General features: G+C 36.5%; 1 protein-coding gene across 2 annotated transcripts; it reads right to left on the reverse strand.

The window, feature by feature from the left end:
• Positions 1 to 1,092: 1,092 nt before the first annotated feature.
• On the reverse strand, positions 1,093 to 7,259 carry LOC7480083 (protein DETOXIFICATION 43). 2 transcript variants are annotated; one of them, XM_024610817.2, is made up of 14 exons: positions 6,782 to 7,259; positions 5,369 to 5,570; positions 5,084 to 5,202; positions 4,108 to 4,398; positions 3,752 to 3,945; positions 3,499 to 3,634; positions 3,151 to 3,247; positions 2,933 to 3,033; positions 2,610 to 2,773; positions 2,240 to 2,311; positions 2,020 to 2,136; positions 1,831 to 1,926; positions 1,594 to 1,715; positions 1,093 to 1,288 (listed from the first exon to the last, which is right to left on the reverse strand). In XM_024610817.2, exons 2-14 carry the CDS (start codon positions 5,446 to 5,448, stop codon positions 1,234 to 1,236), a joined length of 1,644 nt encoding a protein of 547 aa, XP_024466585.2. In that variant the 5' UTR covers positions 5,449 to 5,570; positions 6,782 to 7,259; the 3' UTR covers positions 1,093 to 1,233. The 2 variants fall into 2 exon arrangements, with proteins under 2 accessions (XP_024466585.2, XP_024466592.2); XM_024610824.2 differs by lacking the exon at positions 6,782 to 7,259 and adding an exon at positions 5,671 to 5,716.
• Positions 7,260 to 14,674: the final 7,415 nt, after the last annotated feature.

Genomic DNA, 14,674 nt, shown 5'->3' on the forward strand with positions numbered 1-14,674 from the left:
TTGTTTTAAATTTTTTTCCCACGGTAATTCCGTCGGTATATACCGAGGGAATATTTCCGTCGGTAAAATCCCTCGGAAATTTACCGATGAAAATATTCCGTCGGTATTTCCGTTTGTATTTATCAATTTTCTGGTAGTGGTATAAATAAAAATTAAGGATTTGAATTAAATTATATAAATGAGTGTGTAGGTAGGTATGTATGAGAATTAAATATATGTTTGGAATATATGAGTAATCATGCTTTACATGTTATGGAAGTGAAGGAAAATATTTTAGAGATAAAATTATACTTGGGTAGTTGGTAACTAGTGATGTCCAGTAAGTCAAAATGACTGATAACTGATACCTGTAAAAGATTTTATTTGATGGACGTGAGAACTCTTAGATGTTTAAATCGGTAATTTTATAGAAAGAAAGTGTAATGATATTTTAGAGATAAACTCTGAAAATATACATATTGAAAGTATTAAGAATGAACAGATTATGAACATTGAGTTTGAATGATTCATAATATATTTATAACCCATGAGTCTTATCTTTTTACGGAGAGAAATGATTAAAGTGTAATTTTATTATTGTGATATTTCGAGCTATATTCTACTCAAAATAACACGTATTAGATTAATATAAAATATTGATGGATCTGCTTGGGGTCCTGAAAAAATTTCCAATGGAGTGTTGAGCTCGGGTATAATGTCCAAGTACATTAGAGATGAAAAATAAGTCTAGGAGCATTGCATGGACCCAAGCACATTAGGCTCGAGCATGGTGGCTCGAGCCCACGGGGGTGCTGGGGTGTACACCCAGCATGGGCTCAGACTTCTTGCTTTAGCCCATGCTCCTTAGGTGTTGGGCTTGGGTTACCAAGTCCATTCACTTTGAACCCGTGTTGTATGTTGGGCTCGGGCTTGATAGCCCAAGCATAATAAAATATATATTTTAAGATTTTTAAAGTGTTTGTTGATCCATTAAATTTGTATCCATCACAACAAAAACTTAATTTTTCGAAAGAGCAAAGCCCATCCCATTTGTCAATATGTAGTGGGAAACTAAACGTGGCTCTGATTTATGTAGACAAAGGTACAAACGTGTGGCAGGATTAACTGCAGAAAGAAGTGTATTGAAGCGAAACGGAATCACACACACAAACATATAGTAGACAAAAGAGAAAAAGGTATACAAGGACAAAAAAATGTCACTGCAACACGCAAATTCCTGAGGCTTACATTGTCCTATGACAACAATCGCCCTCTGAGAAAACGCCATGGTCCAGTTCCAGTTCCCATCCTGCAAGATTAGTTGCAATTCCATGTCAATCAACTTGTAGCATCAAAGAATCAACGAACTATCATAATAAAGACTGCTACATTCCTGAACATTTTTTCTTTTTCTAAATTGTTTGGTATTCTGTTTCAGTTTTGTATGTTTCCAGATATCATTAATCGTTGAAATCAAGCGAATTTTGCAGGTTTGGGTCTGAAAGATTATCACATGGACAACCAATAAAATAGTTTTGGTCCATCTAATTATCGTGATTTCACTATGAAGAAAAAGAAAGTGGAATGTCATTCGGTATTAACAAGCAACATTACCTCCATACGCCGGCAAATGCGCGTAGCCCCATGAAGATGGTCAAGGCAACCCAAATTCCAACAAATCCACTGGTTTTAGAGAGAACAAAAATGGCTGCAATGCTTGCTGTGGCCACTAGAACCTGAAGAGAAAATAAATTAAACAAGGAAATTTCATCAGAGAAGAATTTAGAAAGATTGAAGTCACAATAGATTATTCTGTTTATTTATGGAATGAACAATGGCTGATAAACTTACCATGGAATATGAAGAGTATGCAAAATCAGATGCTCCAAAGTTTACACCATCAAAGACAAAAGCTATCGAGTTGATGGGTTGTGTACCAGCAACAAACTGATGGGTGGATAGAGCAAGAGATCAGTCTAAGTTGAAAAAAAGAAAATAGAAAAAGAGAATTTTACAAATGAATTTGTAGATGGGAATTACCGGAATGCCGATGGCTATGATACGAAGAACATTAGGATCTTTTGAAAATATTATATCACCAAAGTGCAGGGCAAGTCCAACAACCACAGCTAGCCCAATACCAAGAATAAAACTCATCTGCACAACACCACCAGTCATAATTTGAGCCTGTGGTTATTTTTAGAGGAAAAGGAAAACCAAAACATGGGAGGATGTATCAATACAGTTGTTATTCGCGTACCTGTAACACTCGGGTGGCAGCAGTTGTTGCCTTTTGGTAGTCCTTTTCAGCAAATGCACAAGCAATGATTGCCTATAGGAGTTGAAGAAAAACACACTTAATGATTAGTCTGAATGAAAAATTGGAAATTAGACATATATGTTTTCTGAAAACAGACTACACGAGAAGAAGGCTGAGTGTTCTTAAGAGTTAAGAAAATGTGACATGTTTTGAATGATAACCTGTTAAAAGTATGATTGCAGCTCCTACCAGAATAGTCCTTATGGTATTTTTACTGCATGATTAACAGGGAATGCATTGACAGGGTCTAAAATTGAACACTAATAATCACATAAACCAGGAACAAAAAATCCCTACAGGGTATTTTTACCTGTCCAGCAACAGCGAAGCCATCTGCAAGAAGTGATGATGTCAACCAAACTTGTAAGCAGATCTGGAAGGCAGCCATAGTTGTTGAACCCAGTCGTGCAGCCCTAGATGCTGCCAGGGTCACACAGATTGTGGCCGCTATAACTCGTGCTAACAACAGAAATCCTGCATCCAGCAGAGAAATGAAGTTAGAGAAAATGCATTGATCGCGTATTCAAAACTTTCGTACCAAGGCAGCAAATTAATTATAATCTAACTACAACCAATGACAAGAAGGAAAATCTTCAAAACAGTGATCAGAGCAAGAGTGCTTATGCCCCTCACCATTTTTGAGGAACCGACTAAATTGCAAATCTTTCACTCTTGGGGGCAAAAGATCAATTTTCTTCATCAACCTCCACAAGAGGATCACTGAAATCAAGTACCTATAGGGATTACGAGGAAAGAAAACAAAATTGATAAACACGAGTCCTTTGAAAACTAATCGTTGTAAACATTGAACACCATATTAACTGCACACTTGGAAGAATATTGGTACTTACTGGGAAACGACGTGAGCAATAGCAGCACCACTGACACCCCAGCGGCAGACGAAGATAAATATCGGGTCTAAGATGATATTTGTTAAATCTCCTATTACTGTGGTAGACGAAAAGAACAAAATAAAGAGTTAGTGGAGTCCCAAAATCTCACGCAGGAAAGTTGGATTTATCTCCACAAACAGAATGATGATATTTGTTAAATCTTCTATAAATGTGTATGTTTAATATATATGTTAGATTTCACATTGGTTAGAAATATAGAATGGATCTGCTGAGCACTAAGACATTGCTTATGAAAAGTGGGAATGGATGAAAAGAATGCTGAAACTAAAACGAAATGACTCTCACCAGTGGCGTATAAAGGGGTTTTTGTGTCTTTAAAGCCTCGAAAGACCCCTTGCATTGCCAATGACAAAAGAACTGCAGGAGAACCTAGAGCTCTCAATGTCAAGTACTTCCTTGCAGGGTTTAACATCGCTGAACCCTATCCAATAAAAATGATAGCATCGTCACTTCTCCAATGAATAAAAGCAGCAGAAATGAACAGATGCAGAGCAACAGAAATAATACTAGTGAGGAGACTGAAACTGAAGGCACTTACAGATTTCACACCCATAATATGCAGGAGAGGTTTTGCCCCAAATATGAGGAATATAGCTTGCACTAGACCAAGAATTCCACCAACAATCAATGCTGTCGACGCTGAGGGGATATGTCGCCTCTCGTTCTTTTGTTCGGGATTTACACTTTCTGTGTCAGTATGAGTGGAAGACCTGCTTGTGATTGTCTTGCAATCTGATGAAGAAAACACCAACACTATTTATGCTAGTATGATATGATAATGGTTTTCATGCTGTCTTTTCAGCAAATTTTAGAATACGGACACATGTTCTAGAAGGCAATGCTATAACTTGGGATAATGGCAGATGATCAATGAGAACGAGAGAGTTTGTGTACCATCCTCCGACAGTGAATATTTATTTTCGATGTTCTTTTCGTTGTTTGTGGCTGAGCCTTTCTCTAAGCTCTCAAGCATTTCATCATTAGGAACTGATTCTTTCGCTTCACCACTTTTCGCATCTTTCTTCATGTCCTCAGCCTTCTCTGCTTCAATTTTGGTATTTCTGTGAACTGTATCTTCCTCAGCAACAAAAGAAGTCGTTATACTAACCAAAGGGAATATGGTGACTTTTGAGGCCTGATTAAATATGGCAATAGCAACTCCTACCGCAGCTATTTCCACTGGACCTGTGCAAAATAAAAATTAAAATCATCTTGAGTGTCAGATCTATTCCCTTGTTGGTGTGTTGCATTAAGCAACAAGATACAGCCGATAGAGTAGAACTGAATAACAATTTGATCATGATCAGTAGGATATTAATCTAGATTATAACAATTTTTCCTTTCAGGAAAGCTGAAGCAATTGCCACTGCAATTATTTTTTTGGACAAACAAATAGATACTGTAATTGATTGTGGAGTAATAAGGGCACTGCATTAGGAAAGTGTTCTTGGGGGTTTCCAGGTACACTAAAGCTACTAAACAGTCAATTTGAGATTTTATAGATTTCCACCATGTTGGTTTCGTTGTGAATGTGCAGTATGAGAGAGTTGCTTTGGTAAAGATCACCAAGTACCTAAACCAGATTCACTTCTTTTAATGAACAACTGAAGGGGAATACGCTAAATGCTGTTAACTGAGACACAGAAAGTTCTGCTGCAGTTCCAGTGTGTCAAAATCTTAATCACACTTGGCACTACGAGAATTTTATGCAATGCGTAATGATTTTAAATTTTCACCATCTTACAACCTTGATGGCAGGATATATAGTTTTAAAAGTTACACAGCAAGAATTGTATTGTCAAAATGCTGCCATTTCGCAATTAAATTCTGTAGCTAGCTGACCGAACAATCATAGGACATGAGAACAAACCTAGACGGCCAATGAAGGCTGTGTCAATCAGGGAGGCAACGGGATCAGCAGCTAAAGCCATTGCTGCAGGCAATGCAATCCTTATGATCTCCGAACCAAGTTCATCCTTCTTGAATAGTCTGAAAATGGAACCAACTTTAGCTCATAGATAAAGTTTCTCTTCACTTGTCTAGAAGAAGAAAACATATAGCCATAAGTTCCCTCTTAACAGATAAATAGGGAAATCATAAAGAAAAGCAAAAAAAATAAAAATAAAACCTTGCATGGGACTAAATGAAATTATACCTTGCATCTCTAAAGAAAACAGAGAGTGGCATCTTCGACTTTCTCAGGCCAGCTGGCTGCGAAGCACTTTCCTCAGACATGGTATTGAAACCTTAAGTTGTAATTGAATGTTACTCCAAGTGTGAAACTTTTCTAGCTCAGCTAAGCTATGTCTGGATGACAACAAAACAATTCAAGTCTTCACAAGCTAAGTTCCTATAACCTGCAGAATGCATGGCATAACAGTGGATCATGATTACGGACAATGTTATAAACCCAGCGAGCAATAATGCTCAAGTGCTCAAGTAAGTTCAGAAACCAACCTCGTTTTCTACTACGATATGACAATGGATAAATGCAAGAGTGATTATAGGTAGACGAAAAACTAATGGTACTTGTATAGTATAAACCGGGCCCTACTCTTTATATATATATATATATATATATATATATAATTCAATTGGAGCTATTGACATATTGTCCGCTTTATATTTTAACGTATGTGAATAGAAATGAAAACATTGACATGTATACAAGGGTAAAAACATCTAAAAAGAATTTAATCCAATAAAGAATGATAAGGAGATGACATCAGAGAGCTGCCCTCTGTGTGTGTGTGTGTGTGTGTGTGTGTGGTGAGTCGGTGACAATATCGTAATGTTTTCTAAGGGGTCGGCCAGTCCGTACTTGACAAGTGGCAGAAAATCAACATCCTCGCAGTTAGATTAGAACACACCATGCCCAGTCACAACTTTCCCTCTGTCTACTACTATCATTGCATGAGAGCCTTTCGAGCCTAGGTTGGGCCATAACCCATTAGCCACATGCACCCTTTAAGTTATAATTTTGGAAAAAAGGAACCACGTTAACTTTGCTTTGAATGGGTTATGACTAGAAGGATGGGTAGGATTTTTTCAAATTATTTACCAGAAAATGTCTGCGAATGTCACTTACGTTGAGAAACAAGGATGAATTTCGTTAAGGAAAATAAAAAAAATGTTTGAATAAGCTTGATTTATCTGGTAAGTTAACCAATGATATGTTGATTTAGCTTTTATTCTTTTACTCGATTTACCTGGTTTGATTTTCTTTTAAAAAGAACTTTTTAACTTTTTTTTTTTCAAAAATTCTTAAAATAATAATGTTTTAGATTAATTCAATCAATTTAAATTAACTTATTTAACCGATGATTTGAGACTTGAGTGAGGTGAATAACTTTGTTTTCAATAAACTTATCTGTGGTCTCATCCTTATTCAATTCTAGGGAAAATAAGTAAATAATTTCGAACGTTTTTTCAATGGAGCTTATGCTAGAAACGCAAAATATCTTGACAGCCATAGAAGCATTAATATTAATACAAAATTACTAAATCTCGATCAAGAATTCAAGACGTAACTGAAGGAAATGAAAAAAAAATTATATATTTAGCTTACCTTTGCTATCGTAGCGTAACTACTGTGCAAGGCTAGCTCCTTTCCACCAGCTTCTGCTAAAGCTTTTTCTACCAACGTCCTGAGGATTGCGAGGGAGATACTCCCTCTCCAGTCCCTTTTTATACACACTTTTCCTCACTTTGAAATCTCTGAATTAGCCTATAACTACTGTGCAAGGCTAGCTCCTTTCCAACAGCTTCTGCAAAGCTTTTTCTACCAACCTCCTGAGGATTGCGAGGCAGATACTCCCTCTCCAGTCCCCTTTTATACACACTTTTCCTCACTTTGAAATCTCTGAATTAGCCTATAACAAATTAGCGAGAGTGATCGAGGCACAAAACTTTCATCCAATTCTAGTCAGAAAATGACACGTTCCTTATGAAAAACTAAATAATTAAGACCTCATTAAGATGAATCAAAGAAAGAAAATTTTAAGCTATTACGTCGATGATGAAAAAGCAAATTGCAACTTCATTTAAATCATTGAATCGAGAATTTATAGACTTGGGGGTAACAATGTCTAGCTTCCAGAAAGGTGGAATTCCACTACCTGATGAGTAATCCAGCTCTCTAACCTTATTGTCTAACTTTTTGCTAAAAAATTAAATGCTTTTAGAATGTAACGTGAGGGCTTTTTCCCAGATTGTGGTCCGCGTAGGATCCCAATTCCGCATGCTTACAATTTTAGATTACATGACCTGATGGCTAATGCCAGTTGCAGAAAATGGGAATTCTGTTGTATAGAAAGAGTAATGTAATGGAGATATACGGGGAGAAAAAAAAGATCAAAATATATCACAATCAAATAAATTATTAAATATTTCATTTTCCTCTAATTGTTTAAAAAATATTTCTTTCCATTACATGCATTCTCTTAAATGGCACAGATCTGGAATCTTCTCACTATAATTAATTAGCATCATACAATCAATTAATATGGTTTATATATGATGGATGAACATTTATTGCTTGCTTGTTTCTTTGAAACTATTTAAGTTAAGACCCATTGTTCATGGGCTCAGCTAAACACTGAGCCCAAATGTATATGAGTTTGGTGAGTGACCAGACTTATCGTTTCTCAGCTTAGTCACACGCTGAGCCCAGATATCTGTGGATTTGTTGAGTTGCTAGACCCATCGTCCTTGGGTGCAACCAAACACTGAGTCCAGACACCTCCTAATGGATTAGAGATATTTTCTCCGGATGAGATCGTAAATCAGAAATATTTTTATCTTGGTGGGACCGTAGATCAGAAATATTTTATTCTAATGGAACATGCCAACCTTTCCCTTACAAGGAAGAGAAGCACCTAAGGGTATAAAAGGAGGAAACAAAGATGATTGCGTCAGGTTTAAATTTTTCTCTTTGCTTTAACAATGGGAATTCAATCTTAATAGATAAATCCTTACTAAAAGGGATAATTGAATTTTCTTAAACTAATTCTAATTTAATCATCAAAGAGTTTCCAAATAGATAAAAGGAGATATTTTTTAGGTAACGACGATGATTAACCTATGCTTTCACCATGGAAGGTTGAGTCAGATTGTCAAAATCAGGAGATTAATAACTTTATCTCAGGCCTAGGCCTGGCCTTCAAGCCTATGAAATAAGACATGACCTTATCATTGGCGTCGTCTGTAGAAAAATAATAAAAAAGCTATCGATTGCTCCTCTAGGAACCAGAATGTTATCATTCCTAATTACCATTGGATTTGGAGCCTTGAAGTTTTGAAAGATTTTCAACAGGTACCAATGAGATGTCGGTTCAAATAGTATAACTTTAGAAGTTATTGCAAATCAGTGACTTCTTTGCCATTATCATCCTTAATTACTATCGGAGTTTGAATTTTGAGGTTTTGGAAAGCCTTCAATGGCTACCAATAAAATGAGTTTAATCCATGCAACTTCAGAAGCCATTGTTAACCAAGGACTCCTGCCAAGTTTGCAGATTTGACAGGGTAGATGATCCCTAAACAAAGAGGTTACCTTCTCTTTCGTTAATCATATCTTCACAATAACCGAATGAACTATGTTTATCTATAAAGATTTCTTTTGACGACTACCCAGAAAACCTTTATTGGAGAAACACAATTCCCTTTCCTCTTTAGGGCCCTAAAGCTAGATAGAAATGTATTGTGGTCAATAACTAAAAATGTAAGTTTCTTATATATTAATAACCAAAGGAACTATGTTTATATGAGAAGATTTCTTTTAATGACTACCCAGAAAACCTTTATCGGAGAAACACAATTCCCTTTCCTCTTTTAGGGTCCTTAAGCTAGATAGAAATGTATTGTGGTCAATGACTAGAAATGTAAGTTTCTTGTATATGAATTATATTGTTTAAAATAACAAATGCTTTCTACTATCCAGGTCTCAAATCTTTCAAAGATGGGATGGATTTACTCTCCCTAGTGCGATAACACATTTACTTTAGAAGTAACGAACGTCTTTCTAGTGCTATGACACAGTTTACCTTGGAAGAGATTGACATGTTCTTTTTAGTGCGATCACACATTTCTACAAGAATGGGATAGACATTGCATCAGCAACTAGGATGGATATGCTCTCCCCATCAAATATTCCAAAGATGAGATGAATTTACTCTCCTTAAAGTGATAACACATTTACTTTGAAAGTAACGAATGTTTCCTTAGTGTTACAACACATTTTACTGTGGAAGGGATTAACATGTTCTTCCTAATGTGACCATACCTTTCTCCAAGGATGAGATAAACATTACATCAGCAATTGGGGTGGATACGCTTTCCCCATCAAATATTCCAAAGATGGGATGAATTTACTCTCCCTAGAGTGATAACACATTTAATTTGAAAGTAACAAACATCTCCCTAGTGCTATAACATGGTTTACCTTAAAAGGGATTGCCATGTTCTCCTAAATGCGATCGTACCTTTCCCCAATGTTGGGATAAACGCTGCATCAGTAACGGGGATGGATATGCTTTTTGCATCAAATCTTTTAAAAATGAGATAAATTTACTCTCTTTAATGAGATAGCATATTTACTTTGGAAGTAACAAATATCTTTTTAGTGCTATGATATAATTTATCTTGGAAGGGATTGACATGTTCTCCTTAGTGCGATTGCACCCTCCTTCAAATACAGGATGATGGTTGCTCAGGCTAAGAATTTTATGTTCCCTTGGGAACAATGCCTATAAGGCCTTATACAAACCAAAATTAAAATCATTCGACACCAATCCATACCAGAAGGCTTCTTAACGATCCACAATGAATACACCCAAAATAATAGGTGGACATCAGTAAATGACATCTTTTCTCGTTTCTAAAAAGATAAGGCCTTTATAAATCTAGCTAAGGTTAGATTGTTCATTGCCTATACCCAGAAATGCTTTATTAAGTATGGGCATTGGACCTAAAAATACTTTATTAAGTATGGGTGATGGACACAAAACACCTTGTTAAGTGTGGGTGTTTGACTCAAATAAAAACTTTACATAAGGACTAAAATTCATGAAAATCAACAAAAGAACAAAGAGTTGTATTATAAAAGTGAGATGTATACAAAATAAGAATACATACATACATACATAAATAGAAAGAGGGGAGGGTTTAAAGATCTAGCCCAAGATTCTCAGCAAGATACTTCACCCACTTAGCCATAGCAGCACTCATTAGGAAAACGTCTGCAAAGTCCAGAATTGGGACTGAATGGAAGGCTGCGCTAAAGTCTACCTACATCCCTCTAGAAAGGTTGAAGACATACAGGTTGGACATGGCCAAGAATATCCTGTCTCTCATTGTCTCGGTTAAAAATATCGAGCCCTTGAAAACTTCTGAAATTCCTTAGGAGAATCTCTCAAAGACTCCAACTTTGCATGAGGGAAATCCCTTAAAAACTCCATCTTTTCCTAGAGATCCTGGTCCTTTTCTTTAGTAGTAGTGAGCTCAACTCGTATGGAAACAAGCTTAGTCCGTAGATTAACTTGGGAGTCCCTAGCTTGAAGGAGCCCCTCTCTTAGGGAAACTACTTAGTTGTAGGAAGCCTCAAGTGCTTCCTTTCTAGGGCTCAGCTTGATGGAAAGATCTTGTGTTTGGTCATTAAGTCTGGATTATGCCACCTTGATGCTCTACACTTCAACCTTTACAATGTTTTTTTCCTCCTAAAAACGGTCGAAGGTTGCTTGATTTTCCCTATTTACAGTCATGACCCTCCTTACATAGCTCATTTTGGCCACCCAACGCCTCTGAGAATATGCACACATCATAAAAACCTGTCAAGAGAGAATGTTAAAAGAACAAATAACTCCACCAAAACTGAAAACAAGAGGTTTTAGCCTTACATTGAAAGCCATTTGGCTAATTAATGCCAAATAACAATGAAAGCCTTTGTCAGACATCGTGAAGATGTTCGATGGCATGGTAATGACCCTCTCTAGAGTTCTCATAACCTCGAGGCCAGTATCCTCAATGTAATGTTTTGAATTAAAGGGATAGGAAAAGGCTAGAAAGCCCTTGAAGGCTTAGATGTAGGAATAAATTAAATGAGGGTTAGTGTGGTAATTGAACAATAGTTGATAAATATAAATAGAGAGAAGGAAAAGAAAAGAAAAAAACAAAAGAGGGATCTGAAAAATTTGAGAGAGAATCGGCAGGAGAGAAGGGAGAAAGAAGAAGAAGAGAAAAGAGGGGAAAATAAGAGAAAAAGAAAAGGAGTTGGAGGAAATAAGTAAAAAGGGGTAAGATTATGCTTTAATGTGTATAATATGTTTTCTTTAGCTTTAATTTCGGTTTTGATAAATGTTAGGGTTATGAAATTTGTGTTTTGAGTTTAATTGATGAATTAAATTGAATGTTAGGGGTTGATTGTTGTGGTTAATTGATGATTTAGTTGATTATGGAAGATTGTGATGATTTTGAGTTATAGTTTTGTTTGAATGGTGAATTTTGAGTTAAAAATCAGGGGAGAACAGTAGGTTTCTGTTAAAATTCTGGGTTGGAGGTTGAAGAAGACAAAATTTCGGTTTGGTCCCTCAATTTGCAAAAATTACAGTTTAGTCCCCGAACTTTGGAAAATTACAAATTGGTCCCTGGAGCCTATTCCGAGAATCTGAACAGAATAACATATGAATTATGGGCAGAATTACTGTATAGATATGAAAATTTAACACTTTCAATTTAGTCCTCCAATTTGACAAAAATTACAATTTGACCCTAAAAATTTGGTAAATTACAGATTAGTCCCTAGCTGTAATACTAGCTTTTGCAGATTGGTTTGATGAATAATTAAGGGTTATTTAGTGAATTATTGTCAATTTTATTAGTTGTTTTATTATGGATTAGATTTCGGGAAAACCGTTAAATGTTGGGTTTTTAGGAAAGATAACTAGTTTAGTCTAAAAACATTTAGGGTTATGGAATATACCCTTAGATAAGTGTATTAAATAGGTTATATATTCTTTTGAGTCATTCTTGAATATATCTCATTTGTATTCAGATAATCCTGATATTCTACCGACAGGACGTCAGTAGGATTTTCTTCGGTGTCTGCTTTTGACTTCTGTTTGCTTTTGAGTCAGGTGAGTGGATAATTTTCCATATGCATGAGAAATATTATAAATATTTGATTTGTTAATATGAATTGGATCATGCTTCTTGATAATATATATGTTGATTATTATCCTTGTTTTGATAAAGCATGATCAATTGTTGAATCTAAATTCTTGATATGAACCAGTATATATTTTGAATTGAATTCTGAATTGATAGCTCCTCATTTGATTGATGTCATGAGTTGAGCCTTGAGATATGAATATGTCTGTTTGATTATGATTATGAACCTATGGTATGTCAGTCAGAATACCCATGCTAACAGGGTAGTGTTAGTCTTTGTGCACATCGTATCTGAACCCTAGTTGGTCGGGGGAGTCACCAACCTGTGTGGACTGATCATCCCACAGTACGGAGCCTCATGCTCATTGCATTTTGATTTTCTGACGAGTTTTACCATATGACATTCTTGTTATGGCCAATTTGAGAACACTTCCATAAGAACCTAAAGCCATACTTGTATATATATTTCTCATTGCTGTATTACCTCGTGTGTGTATATTGAACGTTATCTACTCACTGAGTTGTTGAACTCACCATCTCATTATTATTCTTTTCAGGCTTATAGCTTGATAGCAGGTCATTTTGTTGGACCTTCAGAACCTGCTTTTTGGTTGTACTTTGTACCTTTCTTTTATGTCAAGTTAGTGCTCCAAAACTATGAATTATATAAACTCTTGTATTAAGACAATTCAATTATATTATGAAGTTGATTTTGTTGTTAATGCTGCGTTGAACTCTGATTGAGTTAGGATAAGTTTGTGTGTAAGTTTGGGTTCGCATAGGTATGGAACCTTGGAGGGGAACCTTGCCTATGTGCCGGTCATGGATCCGGGATTTGGGTCGTGACACTCAAGGTATGTTCTCCCTTAAACCATAGCCTCCATCAATTGCCCCTTCTTATCCATTAAAGTTGGAAAATCAAATGGATTACGGCTTAGAGATAGATCAATAAAGACATCCTAGAACTCCACAATACCAACTCTTGTAGAGGTCCCAACTGCCATTTCCTTGGTTGATAAGATAGGAAGTTAAGACAAAGGAAAGATCACCGCAAGGGCCTATAGGTGGGGCTTGAAGATGGTTGGCCATTAGGGCATAAACTTTTCTTTTCTTGAAGCGGGTGATGACACTTGTGATCATTGTAGATAGAGCCAGACTCTTTTGTTCCCAGGATAAGAGAAGATCATGACCCCCAACTTCCACGGGGGTTTTCGATGGTGTTTTCATGGAAACAAGAAAGAGAATTCCTCAATAAGAAAGGGGGAGTCTTCCCTATTTTCTTTACCTCTATCTTTGCCAATAGCCTAAGATGAAGATCTCACGGGCAAACTCTTAATAGAAGGCTCCCGTGACACCTCTTCTTTTGCTCCACCTACCAACCTTATATGGATATAAGAATGTTAGATTTTGAATCAGGACAAAAAAAAAAAAAAAGACAACATGACAGGATGATTCTATACCTTGCAAAATAACCTGGTAATATCCCTTGGCCATTTTGTCAATTTCATAGTTGGTTTTGGGAGTAGCCTTAATTTATTGTAGTCCTCCCTAGCGATTGGCAACCTTGATATATCTTATGATCAGCCACTGCCCCCTCCAATTCTTGGCAGAGTTGGATTTCCCAGTTAGCGTGTTCTTTATAACATCGTTGTTCTTATTAGAAAACGTGAAGAACTAACACATGTCGTTGCCGCAATCGATGTCGAAAACAAATTGGTAGCAACTCTTAAAGACATTTATAGTGGGCTCGAGCCTAACCATTCTACAATTTATTTTGAAAGTAGACATGAGTGTCCACGTATTGGGATACAACTAACCCGAGTCCAACTGGTAATAGCGAAACACATCCCTCATATATCCTTCGAGAGGGAATCCTCAAAAAAATTTTAAGAGGGAAGGAATACATCATCTTGTGTATATATAGAGAGGAGCGAAGATTTCAAAAAGACCCCGAAAGGTTCCCAGGGTTAGTTTACTGATACACTTATCAGGGAGAGGCATTCAGGTAATGTGCTTGCCAAGTTGTTGGCAAGTCATGATTTTCATGTCTGCAATGCATTGCTAGAGACGTCATCCTTAGGGATTTGAGGCAACCTTCCTCTCTCTTGAGGTTCTTTAACGAGGACAGGAGAAGGACTCATACAACACCCCTTCTCTTGAACATTTATAATTAATAGGATAAACAGATAGGCCTCTACGAGAGGATCTTTTATCCTTTTCACTAGAGGAAAATGCCAGTATGGAACCTCCTCTCTGAACCCTGAGGCCTAATCTGAGAGACCCATGTTTAGTGTCT

This window comes from Populus trichocarpa, chromosome 1, assembly GCF_000002775.5.
Source record: "Populus trichocarpa isolate Nisqually-1 chromosome 1, P.trichocarpa_v4.1, whole genome shotgun sequence".
Lineage (NCBI taxonomy): Eukaryota > Viridiplantae > Streptophyta > Magnoliopsida > Malpighiales > Salicaceae > Populus > Populus trichocarpa.

Excerpts from the sequence above, each read along its gene's own strand:
- LOC7480083 (XM_024610817.2), bottom strand. The coding sequence starts at position 5,448 with ATGTCTGAGGAAAGTGCTTCGCAGCCAGCTGGCCTGAGAAAGTCGAAG. Across the intron at positions 3,248-3,498 it reads AACCCCTTTATACGCCACTG|TAATAGGAGATTTAACAAAT; the intron begins GTGAGAGTCATT and ends CGTCTACCACAG. Across the intron at positions 1,289-1,593 it reads GCATTTGCCGGCGTATGGAG|GATGGGAACTGGAACTGGAC; the intron begins GTAATGTTGCTT and ends CTAATCTTGCAG.